We start from the raw sequence: 17,146 nt of genomic DNA on the forward strand, positions 1-17,146 counted from the left end.
CTACCCCTCCTTCCTCCCCTCCGCCGCTCGTGCTTTTCTCCCGAGCCCCCTTATCTTCTCACTTCCTCTCTTTCCCTTAGGAAGTAAACTCCAGGGGCGCCTGGGTGGCTCAGTCTGTTAAGCGTCCCGCTTAGTCTCAGGTCATGATCTCACGGTTCGTGGGTTCGGGCCCCGCGTCAGGCTCTGTGCTGACAGCTCAGAGCCTGGAGCCTGCTTCAGAGTCTGTGTCTCCCTCTCTCTCTGATCCTCCCCTGCTCACGCTGTCTCTCTCTCTGAGAAATAAATAAAACATTAAAAAAAAAAAGTAAATTCCAAAAGGGCAGTATCCCCAGCACAGGGCCTGACAGGCAGTATGTGCTTAATAAATGTATATATCGAATGACTGAGCGAACTGCAGTCATGGGCTCTTTATGCTAGCCTCATGTAAGGTCTAAATGAGGTGATACATCAAAGCCTTGATGTTATACATATTTCCTAAATTCCCCAGGGGAGGGGGAGCCACAATTGACATCCTTCGAACAGTGGTCACTGACCTTTTTCAGGACATGGGGTTCAGGGTCTTTGTAAGAGATCACCCCACCCAGATGTCACACAGAATTTCTCACGTGGATCACTTATAAGCAGTAACATACTCCTGAGGAATACACACAATGCTGAATTCAGGGCAGTTTTCTTTTCTTTTTTCTTTTTTTCAATGTTTTATTTATTTCTGAGAGAGAGCAAGAGAGACAGCGTGAGCAGGGGAGGGTCAGAGAGAGAGAGCGAGATACAGAATCTGAAACAGGCTCCAGGCTCTGAGCTAGCTGTCAGCACAGAGCCTGATGTGGGGCTTGAACCCACGAACCGTGAGATCATGACCTGAGCTGAAGTCAGACGCTTAACCAACTGAGCCACCCAGGTGCCCTGTCAGGGCAAGTTTTCAAGAAGACACAGTTCCCAAGAATGTAGCCTTTGTCATCCTATTACTTGGAATCCTTCATCTTGTAACTGGTCTTCATCTTTGTTGATTGGGTGCCTGATGGCTGTCCTGCAGACCACTTTGGGAACAGTTATAATGTGCCCAGAGAAGCCTTTTGCATGTTTTGAGAGTGACAGTGGCCCTGACACGGTCTCTCTTCCCTTTGCTTAAACTGGATTTGTCCTTTTTGTTAAAGATTAATCTCACACGCTGCCCCTCCTTTCCTATATACCTTTTTTCCTTTAGGAGCACATCACTTACCCCAAATACAAAAGAAATAAATATGATTCAAGAGCAAATTTGATTCAAAGGGACTAGGAGGAACCCCAGGCGGCCAAATCAAACTGAAGGGGGCACTCACTTAAAAAGTGTTAGTGTTTCCTTTGTGCTTTACATTAAGCCAAAATATCATTCTAGAGGCAACTATGCTTAAACTTGCATGGCAAATCCATGGGATGGATACCGTACCACAAGATCTAGAGAGTTTAAGGGGGAAAGAAATGGTCTTTAGTCTAAAATATTTAACTTATTAAATTATTTTCCCAACTGATTGATTTAAGTAGCTCTGAAAGAAACATGTTGGGGTGGGAAAAAAAAAAATCTAAAATAGAACAACCCAGCATCAGATCTGAAAACTGCCCGCTTAGTAGCAGTAAGGCCTTACAACTTGAAAACATTGGTTTTTCCATCTGTAAAATGGGGCTAATAATACATTTTGTACAGCTGGATGAGGATTAAAGCTGATATTAGTCAATATGATAGGGCATTATCATTATAATTATTATTACTAACTTCAGTACTATTTCCTCTGCTGGCTGAGATGAAGTTCTAAAGAAAGAACAGCGGCAGCCTGGGCACTCACACGTATGGATGTCATTTGATGAGCACGCTCGTGTGCCTTTTACAGTATGCCACTCACTGCTCTCACACTTTAGCAGCAGCAGCAGCCCTGGCTCCTCGCCCAGCACACTCCCCGAGGACTGGTTGCACACCTTCTGTCACAGGCCTGAGGAACACAGTGACCGACCTCCCTGGCTCATCAAGCACCCTCACGGAACCCTCACTGATTTTCCCCTAGAGGTCGTCACTTGGAAAGGAGTTGTTAGTGTGGAAACTTTTAATAAGTGTATTCCTCTATGTGTTTTCTTAGAAGGTAGTGAGGAGCCGTGGAAGGAGCATAAGAATTCAATAGACCAAGTTCCAGTCTTTGTTCGGCCCCAATTAGCTGTGAGCCCTTAGAGGAGCCATTAAATAGGGTTCCAGCCTCTGTGTCCTCAACTGTACAATGGTGATCTTAATTGTAACTGCCTCTTCCACTGCATGAGGCTATTCTGAGAGGAAGAGGAGGGAGTGCATATAGAAATGTTACATAAGAGAAGTACCGTCACAAGAATTCACTAATGGTTGAACAGACGGTATCAGGAAGATGGTACCATTTCACTGAAATAATTCAGCGTGCAGCCAAGAATTGCCCTACTCCTGCCTTGCAGAGGATGTAACCTCATGCTGAATCTTAGGTTTTAGTCAATGTGCAGTTGAGTTCCCCATGGCTTCACTGTCCTAGAGCATTATTATGGGGCTCAGTGCCATGGCTTCAATTTTCTCTGGTCGTTATCCTTAGTCATTTCTACTGTTACTCTTTCTGTTTATTACCGTGGAGGGATCTGGACCATTGGACATTCCCTGCAGTAAGTAAATTAAAAGGGTTGACTGATTGTTTTAGAAGAAATCAGGAGCCTGATGGCACTTTCATTTCAGCAAGCCATTTTTTCCCCCTCAATAGTTCAGGTAAAGAACTATGAGGTGGTCGTGTGCAAAAATAACTGACATTAGGAAATAAAACCAACAGAAATGGGAGTGAGGAGTCCTGTGGCTCATTTAAGGCTTTGTCTTCAAAGTTAGTCAGGAGAATGGGTTTCTGAGCCATGTCACACAGCTATTCTGGGAGCTTCTCAGGTGGGTGTTGACCTTGACCTGGAAGCCTTCACCCATCTGTGATGTTGCCAATCACCATACTGGCCATCATTATAGACTGTGGAACCATTCAGCCCTGAGGTGAAAACCATTTCTGAGCATCAGATTTCTCATCTGCAAACAGCAGGAATAATATAATGGTGTCACAGTGTTATTGTAGGTTTAGGTGAAAGAACATCTACAATAATCAAGAAGCCATCTAAATTAGCATGCCAAAGCACACTAGGTGCTCAATACCTTTGGTACCCTATCTCCTTTCCTTTCCGTTTCTTACTTCTTTATTTGCTTTCTCCAAAGCAGATGTTTGGCTTTGGATATATGTGTTTATTTTTCACAAGGATGTGACATTGTTTCAAGTTTAAATCCATTTAGTACATCCATTTAGTACCTCTACTGTGTGCCAAGCCCTGTACCAGCTGATGGGTCTTCTGTGGTGAACAAGATACAGTCCCTTGAGAAATATACAGCTTTGCGATTGAGAATCTACAGTTTTATGAATAACTGCAAGGATGTAGCACTATCTGGTCAGTCTTTTATGTTTACCATGTGTATTCAAAAGGATCAGGGTATTATGTTTGATTTTTTTTAAAAATCCTGGAATGGTGTTTAATATGAGCAATGACTTTCAATCACCATTTTCCTATTGAACAACTCTGTGATCTTGGGCAGAATTACTTATTTGAATCACTGCTCATCTGTAAAGCAAGGACAATGATTGCTAACTCATAGCATCATATTCAGAATTAAATAAGATAGAGCACAATTAGGCTCAAGGTCTAGCATATAGCAGGTACAAAAATGATAGATGTTATAATTATTGCCTCCATTAGGTTTGCCTGGAAATTTTTAATAGACTATTTACATATATGTAAGTGCAGATATACTCAACTAATCATTTGTTTTTTCCATGAATGTTTATTGAACATTTACTATATGACAGGTATGCAATACTGACCCAAAGCAGATAATTTTCCAGCTGTCTCTGTCCTATGGAACTTACAGTTTTGCAGGGAAAATGGACATTAACGAAATCACCATGCCCAGAAAGGTGAAAGGGGGTACCTGCAGTGAGTACTGCAGGTAAGAGGTAACACAATAGGAATTTGTGGTGCCAGGGGAGTTCACACAATAGGAATTCGATCTAGTCAGAAAGATAAACTACACCTTTATTGGAGAAGTGGTGATTGAGCTGAAATATCAAGAAGAAATAAAATACATGTTCTAGGCAGGGATGAGTGTTCCAGAAAGAAGGAGCTACATACGCAAAGGCCCTGGGGCAGGAGGAGCATACCAAGTAGGAGACATTCAAAAAGGCCACCGTGGCCAGAACAGGGAGGTCAAAGGAGAGCATGGTATTAGAGGAAGAGAAGAAATGTCTGACTATTCCCTAGACACTGAAGAAAGTGCAGTGTTTATTCAATCATTCCTTACAGGGCATCATTTATCCAATCATGCTTCTTCACCATGTAGAGCATTGAGGGCATTCAGGGATGGTCCCTACTCAAAGCTTACTGACTGCTAAGTGAACTGAGGCATTAGAGTTATACTTAAATTATAACACAAGATGGAAGAGGAAAGATGTCATCAGAGAGGTAGGGCTAAGAGCTATAAGAATTCAGAGAATTGAGACATGGTTGGCAAATTCCTATAATTCCTGCTGGGAACAAATGGAGGAAGACTTTTCTTTGTAAGAAGTATTGTTTGGCCCCCGTGAAGACAAGAGGGACAGGCACCCTAACCACACAACTGGAAAAGGGAGGGGTGGGGTTAGCAGCAACCTGTGCGGTGTGGCTGAAGTACTTGAATAAAATATCAAAGGGAAATGGACAGAACCAGATCAACAAGAGTTTTGAATGTTTGGCCAAAACATTTGGTTTCTATAGGACATGGAAAGAGTGACTGAAAGCACAGAAGAGTGACTGATTCAGAATTATATTCTGGAAATGGGAGACCGGCAGCTAGGAGAGCAGCTAGCAACCAGGGACCACTACATGTGCTGGTCTGGGAAATGAGAGCTTGCGCTAGGCTGAAAGAGGCGCTGGAGGCGAAAGGCGAGGTGTGTTTGCTCGGCTGTCACAGCAAAGTATCACTAACCATGGGCTGAGGCAGAAGTTGATGGTTGCCCAGTTCTGGAGACTAGCAGTCTGAAATCAAGAGGTCAGCAGGACCATGGTCCCTCTGAGAGCTGTAGAGGATTCCTTTGCGTGGTCCGAGCATCTGCCTTTTGCTGGCCATCTTTGACATCCCTTGGTGTGCAGCTGCATGAATCCAACTCTTCCTCATGGTCATGGTGTTCTCCCTGTGTCTGTCTCTACAGAGGAAGTGTCTTCTTATAAGGGCACCGGTCACACTGCATTAAGGAGCCATGCTTCTACAGTACGACCACACCTCAATTTAACTAACCATGTCTGCAGTGACCCTGTTTCCAAACCAGGACTTGTTCTGAGGTACCAGGGGGTTAGTTCTTTAGGATCTCAACATGTCTTTTCGGGGGACACAGTTCAACCCATAACACCAGGCTTGAAGTCTTGCTGGACACAAAGATAGGAGTAAGCAGAGGTGAGGCTTCAGATGTGATTGTACTGGCTTCTTCGGCTGACCAGCCCTGTGCTAAGACATCGGGAAGCCATCTATAATGTATGATAAGAGGGGCACCTTTATGGGTCCCAGGGCTCCCCAACGATGCTGCTTTGTCATCTAGCATGTCCTGAAATTCCACCAACTCGTACAGCTGCATGGGGATAAAGTGTCTTCAGAGGCCTTGGATATGACAGAGGAAATGTGAATGCAATCTCACATTCTTAGACTTGGGAACAAAAAAGATGGCTTTTCTGATAGTTTGTGACACTTCACATTGTAGCCACTAGATGGCAATGTTCACACATTTCCAAGCTTTCTGTTTTTTTTCCAAGCCAGAATCTTTAGAGCCTGGAAGCAACTACTCAGCACAGGGAATAATTAGGGAGAGGTACTGTTTCATGATTCCCCTATAGATTTCAGTGTGTAGAAACCTTAAAAAGTGTAAGGAAGACCGTCTCTGACAGTAGTTCTAATCAGTTTAAGCACTGTTCATACCTTTTGGTTGCATAGTAAATAATTATTTGTAAATATTCATGAGTCCATGGAACGTAACCAGGGGAAAAGCAAAAACTATTAACGGTATTTGGTCCCAGGTATAATTTATGCCCAAGCATCTCTGATATATAAAGGAAGAGACCCTTATTCTATGAGCTCTGTTTACCTGATCATTAGCAAGGGTGAAGAGGGCACTCACTAGAATTAGTTTTCCTTGTAGTAAAATTCAAAACTGTCATGTATTGTAAGCAGAGAGCAACGGAGAGACAGCCCTACCTTTGTGATGATGTGGCATGAGTCGAAAACAACATGAGAGATTGTGGGTCTTCAGGCTGCCCGCCCAGAGCCCGGATTTTGAAATACCATTGACCACATTTAAAGAAAAATAGTTACTGCTGTTTGTTTAAAAACCTGATTTAAGTGCATCCCAATGATCTGCATAAACTCTCTTCTTGTTTCCACACTCAAGTCTAGAAGCTGAGTTGGAAGAAAGTCCTCAAGTCCTCCACTAAAACAGTCTTCAGTTTTATAACATACGTAAATAATACATAAAAGAGTATGTTGGAATTATAAGATGCTTGTAATTATAAGATGCTTATACTTGCTTCTTACACTGCCTTTTTGGAGATGGGTCCAAAAGGGAGGGTTCACCAACTATAATTTCTTGCATGTGCTTGTTATTTACCAAATATATTTTCTTCTGCATACATAGATGTATACTTAGGGAAAGAGGAAGGAACCTTTATCAAGCTAAGTATTCTTCTTAAAATAGCTCATTAAATATTCACTACTTATAAGTACTTATTACTATCCCATTTGGGGGTAAGGATCTGAAGTGGGTTTTTTTTTTTATGTTTATTTTTGAGACAGAGAGAGAGCGCGAGCTCACGTGTGCACAAGTGGGGGAGGGGCAAAGAGAGAGGGAGACACAGAATCCAAAGCAGGCTCCAGGCTCCAAGCTGTCAGCACAGAGCCCGATGTGGGGTTGAACTCACGAACCCTGAGATCATGACCTGAGCTGAAGTCAGATGCCCAACCGACTGAGCCACCCAGGTGCCCAGGATCTGAAGTTTTAGAAGTTACATGGCTTGCACGGACCCATGGTGATGGAGCGGGGTGTCAAATCTCAGTATGTCTACGTTTGGAGCTGAAATTCTTTCAGTTATTTCAAATTGCCTTCCATATGGAGATTTAAAAAGATGCCCCTGCCCTTGTGGAGGTAATCAGGAGGCTATGAGGCAGAACACAAGGAAAGGTGACTATATTTCAGAATCCCTGAGAAGGGCACCACTAACAGGGTATAAAGTTGGGTCCATCCAGCACGATGGGGTGCAGTGTCTCTGGGGGATGGGGCCAAGCTGCATTGCTTTTCCAGGCCTCAGTGCCTTGCTCGTGCTCAGACTGGAAGGTTCCTCCCCCTACAGGGGTTACCTCCTCCAGGAAGCCTTCTCTGATTCCTTCTTCCTCTTCCATGAGTGATTCACAGGCTTGCCTGTGTTACCTATCTTATATCTCCTTCCTCTGTCCCTGTGACTGTCTGGTGTAGGGCATTTGTTCACAGGTCTGTCTCCCTGTGAGTTCTGGAGTCACCTCTGCATCAGCTGCACGTGGTTCAGGGCTGGCACACGGGAGTTCAGTACATGTTTGCTGATGAATGGCTGGATGGACGGATGGATGGATGGATAAATCTGTTCTGGTAGCAGAGTAAAAGGAAGTGAGGCCTTTCTGAGATTGGCCTCCCTTCCTTCATGTGCGATTCCACTCCATATCATAAAAGGACACACGTACGGCTTTATGCTTCTTCAGGTTTCCAGAAAGTACTACCTGGATAGGTTCCATCTGACCTTATGCTTGGCTTAAATATTAAACTTAATTACTTAGGCTATTCCAAGGGAAGCACTCAGCTGTCAAGGTGGCTCCCGACATACACGGGTTTTCAATTTAAAGCAATCTACAGTCATTAACTCTCCTTGCCTTGCCATAACTTTCATCAGGTTGAATAGCAGTGACATTTTAAATTGAAGAAGGAAGGGGTAGGGATGAGAGGGGCAGGAGGCTGTTGAGATGTGACCTAGTTGTCAAGAGCAGAAAAGACTGCATGGAAACTCACCCCTCCCCCACCCCCATACTATCTCCTTTGGGTTTTAAAAGATAAATTGGAAAGAAAATTGACCGGTATCGAAGCTTCTTTTTTTTTTTTTTTTTTTTTAAGTGTTTATTTATTTTGAGAGAGAGAGAGTGTGATCAGGGGAGGGGACAGAAAGAGATGGAGAGAAAGAATCCCAAGGAGGCTCTGCACTGTCAGCACAGAGTCTGATGCCTGACCATGAGATGAAATGAAGAGTTGGGACATTTGGGGCACCTGGGTGGCTCAGTCGGTTAAGTGTCTGACTCTTGGTTTTGGCTCAGGTCATGATCTCACAGTTTGTGAGTTCAAGCCCCAGATCAGGCTCCACATTGATAGTGCAGAGCCTCCTTGGGATTCTCTCTCCCTTCCCTTCTCACTCTCTCTGTCTCTCTCAAAATAAATAAATAAACTTAAACAAATTTTAAAAAAGTTGGGACACTTAACCAACTGAGCCACCTAGGTGCCCCAGCATTGAAGCTTCTTGATGTGATCTGTGTGATTTGTTTGGGTTTCAGTGTATAGTTGACTAACGCTTTCCTCCTCCCCCACCCCAAAATTATCGGAGGGAAGAAAGTGTCTGTCACGAGAAAACTCCGTTTTCTCCGTGAACAAAATTAGAAGGTTTTACATGGGATGCACATTTTGGTGGGCTGGGGTGGTGGTCAGAGACAGAGAGCCCAGACTGGAGGCCAGTCCGTTCACTGCCCTTCTCCTAGGACTCATAGCCTCAGCTAGTTAGGTCAAGATCCCTCTAAATGTATCAGCTTGAGAACCACAGCATTCTCTAAGCTGGACACGCTACATAGCTCAATCTAAGGTGAAGAAACAAGCTTAAGAGAACTTAAGTGATTTGCTCAAGGTCACTCAGTTGGTTCATGGCAGACTCAAGACAAATATGCCAACTACTGTTCATTCGGCACCTACTTTTGTGGACGTCAGGCACTTTTATGTATATCATCTCTGCTCCTTACACCAAGCCAGAAGCATCAAATACTGTTCTCTCCATTTAGCAGAGGAAACTCAGAGAGGTTAGGTAGTTTTTGTTTCTAATGTTTTGATGGGCCTTGTTGATGTAGATATTTCAAAACCACAGTTATTTTTACATTTGCACCTCTACAGTGATCCTGAAAACAAACCATTCAAATTCAACTTTAAGAAATTACCTAATTATCAGCTTAACAGACATCTCACTTCATCCCTGCCCAATGGCTTCATCCCTTAGTAGATGAAGTTCAGGATTGGGGAGGCCATGGATGGAGAAATTTCAGGGATGCAGTGAAGGTCAAGTTGAGGATGAGCTCAGGGATGGAATGGTGCCCAGTTTCTTATCGTGCACTTTCCTTGGTATTAAGAAACACCGAAAAGTACAATGGTTTACTTTTAGACTGCTCCAAAATTTACTTCTCCTTTTCCTTACACCATGTAATCAAGGTCTGAGATCCCGAGATGGAACACTTTTCATGGCAACGTCCAACTTCCTGCTTAGTGTGTATTTGTTTCCCGCAGTACTCAATAACAACACAAGGAGACACCTGGATTCAGAGGCAGAAAACCTTGTAACAATCCAGGAAGATAGGACTTCAGCCGAGGTTGAGAGATGTTACGTAACTTTTCCAGGCATAAAGCTGCCTCCTCATAGGAATGGTAGAGCTAGGATGGTCTGGTTCCCAAGATCACTATTGTTCCAGTGGACCTGGTTGTACTCTCTCCTTTCTGACCAGGGCAAGGCATGAGCTGTCTCCCTGTGGCCTGGACCTCCGTGTTCTGGTACAGAAGCTACACATTCTCAGATGGTCAGGCTGCGGGCAGTTTCCTCTAGCTGTCCCATCCCCACCTTCACCTACACCAGGGGCTGTGCTCTACATTCTTCTGCCCTTCCAGATCCACTCTCCACCTTTTCCCATTGAGCTTTGTGCCCTGGGGAGGTCCTCTGTGGACCACATTGACAGGCTCCCTTGACCTAAGGCTGTGGTGGAGAATGAGAAGGTGGGAGGAAACTGAGGTCAAGTGTTTATTCTCTGGCCTTCTCCCAGCCAGGTCACCATGGGCTGGTTATGTCCCTCACCAGAGGCTATGCTCTTGTTAGAAAGCCCTCTTCTTCTACTTCTTTTTAATGTTTATTTATTTTTGAGAGACAGAGCACAAGCAGGGAAGAGGCAGAGGGAAAGGGAGACACAGAATCTGAAGCAGGCTCCAGGTTCAGAACTGTCAGCACAGAGCCTGAGGCGGATCATAACCTGAGACAAAGTCGGATGCTCAACTGACTGAGCCACCCAGGCGCCCCCTAGAAAGCCCTCTTCTATCCCTTACTCCTGGGTTCTAGAAATGGCTTTCTCCATTTTTTCCCTTGAGCCTAGATGTGATAATGACTCCTTCACCTTACCTGCTATGGGACACTACTATTTCTGTTGGTTTCCTTAACCCATACCTTTGCAAATGTTTTCTTGAAAACTTGCTTGGACTGAGTGTGCTATCCATTCTCTGCCAAGATCACTATTTCCTTTTGCTTCTTTACTATTCTCAGTTGGTTAAAAGTTCAATCAATTATTTACTCAATCCATTATATAAAAGAGACTTAAAAAAAAAAAGTATTATTGGGTGCCTGGGTGGCTCAGTCAGGTAAGCATCTGACTTTGACTCAGGTCATGATTTTGTGGTTTGTGGGTTTGAGCCCTGCATTGGACTCTGTGAGAATCCGCTTCGGATCTTCTGTACCCTCCCTCTCCCTCCCCTCCTCTGCTGAATCTCTCTCTCTCATTCTCTTTCTCTCAAAAGAAAAAAAGGTATCATTATACATCTTAATAATTTCTTGGAGAATTTTGGGAGTTTGCTAAACAGTGATCTGCTGCCGTCCTTTCCCTAGTTTGCAAATACCAGATTTTACAAAACTGTTGGCCTGGAACTCTAAATTCACTCAGTGACGTTACCAAAAAAAAAATTACATTTTTTTTGCTGAGTCAAAGGAAAATGGAGGAATTTTAGAGTCTGCCATATGTTTTCCCCAGTGGAGCTGACGGACAATAAGTCTACTGTGGGCGTAAGCACAGCCGTGCTAGGAGCATCGTGAAGAAACATCTGAGGCCAATTTAAAATTCCTCTTTGAGAACTGCCAGAGTCTGGTCGGCAGAATTGGACCTGCAATTTTCTAGGTGACTCTGGGGGACCAGATAAAGCCCTGAAATTAAAAAAAAAACTGAGTTTATCCTCTAGAGAGACTGCAGCTAGACAGCTCTGGGGTTGCCAAGGGATGAGAGATACATAGATCAAGGTTCTCACCGGGGATGAAGTACTAATGTCCAATTCCCAGAAATAAGAAGAAAAAGCATCTTTCATATAGTGTTACTAGGCGACCATATCACTTATTAGCCAAAGTGGGATTTTTTTTCAGAGTGAAAGGGTGTTTAATTACTCTGTGGCAACATATGTAGACAAGGACTGGACATGGAAAACGGGGAGTCGGGCCAGAGATAAACAGAGGAATGTCCTCCTCAAGGCACCTGTGAGGAGAGGTCCCTCTAGAACATAACTGCTCCTGCTGCACGGTGCCCTGAACTCCTCCCCCTGGAGGCTGAAGGAGGTGGGACACGTTCATTAAGCCACTCTTTTATTCGCTCCACACAAGAAGCCCCTGACGACAGGAAGAAGCTGAGACTGAGGTGAGTTGGTGCTTTGCCCAAAGCAAGTCGACAGCAGAGGCAGGCTTCCAATGTGGCTTGGCCGATTTCAGGGCCAGTCCTGGTTTCTCTACACTATCACAGCCCACCCATGGATGGCATTTGAGGCACAAGGGATGGTAGGGAAAGCAATCGCATAAATGCTTCCTTCTTCTGACCTTTTCTGGGAGAAAGCTTTTAAAAAAAAAAAAAAGGAGGCAGAAACTCATGGATTGAGCCAAGGGAAATCCAGCAGGCTTCATGGAGGAGCCCATGCTCAGCCAATGGAAGACCAGTTTCATTTAATTATATTCTACCGTTAGGTTCGGTGAGGGAGCCATCCTGAAGTGCTGTGTTGGGTTGTTCAAGACAAACATGCCGGCTGGTTCACAAGGACATGCACTGCTGTTTAAATGCACACATGGGAGCACCATCATGAGGTGGTTCTTACTGCACAGAGCAGGATGCGCCACAGTGCAGAGCACAATGCCTGAGAAGAAAGAGCCCCAGAACATTCCCCAAGGCTGGGGTCAGCCTTCTTACCTCTACACACACAGAATATCCTTCTTCTTTTTTTTTTTTTTTTCTTCTGTCTCTGGGGTTCCAATTAAGGATCCGCTTCCCTTCCATTCTCCTCATTCCTACCTCTCTCCCCCTTCCAAATTCAGCTGACCAGGAAGGAGGGCCTGGGGTGGTCTTAACAACCATAATTTGATCCTGATGTCAGTCTCTTATCCAACTGCTTCTAGTTCACTGCATCCAGAATTTCCCAAATGCCTCTCGCCTGAATTTGGCCTGGTAAAAAAAACCATGGCTTGAAAAAAGAATTCAGTGTATTTTGTATGCATCATCTGAATGGGTTATGGCTTCTGCTGATTATTTGTTATTCAAAATCTGTCTTCTTACTTGTCCATACTTATTTTGGCTTTGTACAAAATTATTGATAAATCCATAAAATCCTGGAATATTTATAGAGAAACCTCAAAATCCTTAACAACATGAGTGACCTGGTGGCTACCGTATTTGGGCATAAGCTCGGTATTTGACCTGCATTATCCACCTAATTTTCATCATAATCCTATAAAGTAGATATTACCATCACCAGTTTGCAGAAGCTGAGGCTCAGAATGGCCAAGTAACATGTCCTGTATTACAGAGCTGATAGTGTTCAAATCCAGAATGGTCTCTGAAGCCCATGTTTTGAACGATTATGCTGTACTGTAAAGAATATATCTCCAGATGATCTTCTGGATCAAAGCTGGGAGGGCTCTTACAGATGATAAAACCCAAGCACTTCCCTGTAGAGATGAGAAGTGGTTGGGATGAGAGAGGAAGCAACTTTTCCATTCATAGAGTGGCTGTAGAATAGGTGAGGGATTGCTTTCTCAGCATCCATTCTCCTGTGCCCTCTTCCTAAGGGAATGCTGCTGTTGTTTAGATCTTCCTTTGTGACCATGTATTTCAAGGGGAGCTGCCCCATCATCAGTCCTAGGAGATGAGTCACGGTTGGTCTAATCCATCATGATTTCATTCTCCTCCATCATGATGATTTTGGCCAATGAAATAAGAGAGAATCTAGTGAGGGTCTTCAGGGAAGTTTTCCTCACTTCTTAAAAAAGCTGTAGGAAGATACCCGAAGCCATCTGAACCTCAGGAAATGCTCCTGATGGAGGGAGAGAAACTATAAATACTTCCATGATTTAATACCTTTTGTGTCAGGTTTTTTTTTTTTTAAGTTTATTTATTTATTTATTTTGGGAGGTAGGGAAGGGGGGTGGAGAGAGAGAGAGAGCCATCCAGGTGCCCCTGTGTCAAGCATCTTTCCATAAATGATCTCCTTTTTTCAGAACAAAATAGCAAGGCAGGTTTTATCATGTTCATTCATGGATGAGAAAAATGAGACTTAATAGCAGTTAAGTCCTTCAGTTGTTAATTGGTAGAGTCAGGATACAAGTCCAGAAATACATGGCATCAAATTTATCATGCTTTGTGGTCGCTCTTTTCATACAGGAATACATAGATTTATGTTAGTCTCCAGAAGGATGTTCCCCTCTATGTGCCTAGGGGGTTAGGTTCTGAGTCTGCAGAGCCCTGTACTTTGAATCACTTTGGAATCAACTTTGGAAATCAACTTGGAAATTTTGGCATGAGTTAACCATGGTCACAGCAAATGGTAGAAATGCCAAATGAATTGCTGCTTTGCACAGTTTAAGCAACTGGTTTGTTTGCTTTCTGACCAGTATCAGCCCAATTTTACTTCGTTTAGAAAAAGCCATGCAAACCTCTCCAAATAATGATAAAAATGCCTGCCTAACAGGGGTGTAGTGAGAACCAATGAATTAATGTCCCTAATACAGGTTTTGTCATATAGTAAAAAACAGAACATGCTAGTTCCCTAGCTTCCCATTTTCCTCTTTGCTTCCTTTAAATCTTTGCTCTATGACCATTTTCTCAATGAGATATAATAGGAGGTTAAAAAGAAAGATATGACTCAGACTGGCACAGGGATTATGGGCAGGTTCTGGAGAAGCAAGATTTCAGCTGGGAGTTTATAATGAGAAGGCATTAGCTGGTAAATGTCAGGCGTAAGAGCATTAGGGAAGGAGGATGCAACAGCATGTGCTGAGATGCCAAGGCATGGAAGCCACTGGCGTATCTCTATCTAAAATGGCCATTGTGGTGGGGCTGCAGTGAACCAGGGGAAAGTGGCACGAGACGAGGCTGAAGCTGTAGGCAGGATCAAGTCTCACAGGGCATTGTAGGCCATGTTCTGCGCTTCAGACTGTTCCCTAGTTAACATGGGAGGCCAGTGCAGGCTTCTAAGTCAGAGTGATCTGCATCATGGAGAACAAATTGGAGAAAGGCAGACATGAAAACAGAGAGCAGTTAGGAGACTTTTGCAGGGGCCCAGATGAGGGATGATGGCTTGAACTAGAGCAATGACAGTGAAGATGGCAATAAACAGACATACTTGAGACATATTTTATAGGAGGAAAAACTATGGCTTGTTGATAGATGCAGAAGGTGACATGTGGGAGGCATTAAGGATCCTTGGCAGTTTCTGGAATGAGTAACTGAATGAACAGAGGCACCATTACCCAAGATGTGAAGTGCAGGAGGAAAAGCAGATTTAGGAGAGAAGATCAAGGGTTTGGTTTTTGACAAGTTAAATGTGAGGTGCCTGTAGGATATCCAAGTGAAGCTGTCAAACGGGAAGGTAGACATATGGATCTGGAGTTCAGAAGAGTCTGTGTAGAAATACAAATTTGGGAGTTGTTGGCAAATAGAAGCTATTCGAACCCATTATTGTTGTATTGTTGGTTATAGTTCCTGNACTTGAACCAATGGTTCTTGTTATATCTTTTAGTCTCCTATCTTAATTATTCACTTTGATGGCTTCTTTCTCATTACACTGTAAAGGCAGATCATTTCAACAGAAAGATGTAGATTCTGACTATTTATTTGCCTTGAGCAAATCACTTAGGACCTCTGGGTATTAGTTTCCATCTATAAAAGAAAGGTATTGGCTGTTTTCACTTTAAAAAATCTATGATTCAGTAATCTAAGAATTACTGGGTAAAGTATGTCTATTTTTATAAACCCACAAAGGATTCATCTTTGGACTACTGGGAAATTGGCTTTGATTCGATCTTGAAGGATATTCTGAAGTCCACATCGTGACCAGCAATTAACACTTAAACTGAACACTGTTAATGAGAATCTCAGATACTATTGCTGTAATTTGAACAGCATTTCTTCTGCACTTGAGAATATGGCATATAGAAAAAAAAGAAAATTCAGACATTTACTCATCAAAATCGCATCACACTTAAATCCAAGACAAACTTGTCTTATTGCAAATTCCTACAGGAATGGGCACTCTTGAAGTGAAGTTGAGAGTAATCCAAATATCATGGTGAGTTTCAGTAGATGTAATGGCCTGCTTTATTGACCACAAGATACATGTAACAGCATTTCTCCATATTCTTCAAAGTGAAGTATACAAAGCATCAACATTATCAGCACGTCTTCCTTACCTCAGTGACAGCAAAGCTTCTCTTTCCACAGGGAACCACCTTGTACCACTTGTCATGCAACACATCCATGAACCCATGTGACTTGTACTGACTGATTAGCTCGGATATGTTGGAGGTCAGTGGAGAGTTGGGTGGGAGACCAATGCCATATCCTAGAAGAAAATATAACCTCAGATCAGCTTTTCACCTGAGAGGTTCCTCAGAGGCTGCCACCACACTTGTGTGATATTGCCATCGGATCTGTTAACAAGGGTAGGGTGAGCTTTCACCATCTTTCCTTCAAAGGACTCAGAGATGTCCAAGGTATGATTACCTTGTATCTGCTGCCTTTCTGAGAAGAGTCCAGAAAGGAGAGGAATGGGCTGTACACTGTGTCCTAGTGGCACATTGTATTCCAAGGCCTTCTGCGCTTCCCTTTAAGGTAATTTTTTTAATGTTATTTATTTTTGAAAGAGAGAACAGGAGAGGGGCAGAGAGAGACAGTGACACAGAATCCGAAGCAGGCTCCAGGCTCTGAGCTGTCAGCAGGCTCTGGCCTGACGTGGGGCTCAAACTCATGAACTGTGAGATCATGACCTGAGCCAAAGTCGGATGCTGAACCGACTGAGCCACCCAAGCACCCCCACCCTTCAAGGTAATTTGGGAAGCTATCATTGAGGTCTTTACCAGGGCTAAGATTCCCTATCCACCTCTCCAAAACCCCTCCTCTGAACCTTAAACACAGAAAATTGGATTAATTATAATCTCTAGTTTATGGCATTTTCTTATCATTGGTCATGCATGACCCTTTATTTTGTTTATTAATAATGAGACCATATAAACATACAATATAGCATGAAAATGAAAACATCCACAAAAATATGTCAAAAAAAAAGAGATTCTGGTAAATACCAAGTGTTGGAAAAGATGTAGATCAATAAGTTCACTTACACATTGCTTCTGTGAATACACATAGATATAACCACTTTGGAAAACAGTTTGTTATTATTTTGTATAGTTAAACATGTACATGCTCTAAATGAGCAATTTTAAGCACATTCCTAAAGAGCTCCTCCACAGCCACACCAGGGAATAGGTAGCAGAATGTTCTTAGAGGCACTGTTCATAATAGCAAAAACTGGAAACAACCCAAATGTTCTTTTTAAAAAATATTTATTTATTTTTGAGAGAGAGAGTGATCGAGAGTGGGGAAGAGCAGAGAGAGAGGGAGAGAGAGAGAGGGAGACAGAGGATCCAAAGTGGACTCCGTGCTGACAGAAGAGAGCCTGATGTGGGACTTTAACTCACGAACTGTGAGATCATGACCTGAGCAGAAGTCAGA

The 17,146-nt window shown here is 43.2% G+C and overlaps 1 protein-coding gene across 1 annotated transcript in view; it reads right to left on the reverse strand.

Moving 5' to 3' along the window:
- GRIN3A (glutamate ionotropic receptor NMDA type subunit 3A) overlaps positions 1-17,146 on the reverse strand; it is a 164,925-nt gene that overhangs the window by 25,787 nt on the left and 121,992 nt on the right. Inside the window, exon 6 of the mRNA XM_077752250.1 lies at positions 15,826-15,977. Coding sequence (XP_077608376.1) covers positions 15,826-15,977 — 152 coding nt within the window. The remainder of the gene's footprint in view (positions 1-15,825; positions 15,978-17,146) is intronic.

The sequence above is a fragment of the Crocuta crocuta genome, unplaced genomic scaffold (genome assembly GCF_008692635.1).
Source record: "Crocuta crocuta isolate KB4526 unplaced genomic scaffold, BGI_CrCroc_1.0 scaffold211, whole genome shotgun sequence".
Lineage (NCBI taxonomy): Eukaryota > Metazoa > Chordata > Mammalia > Carnivora > Hyaenidae > Crocuta > Crocuta crocuta.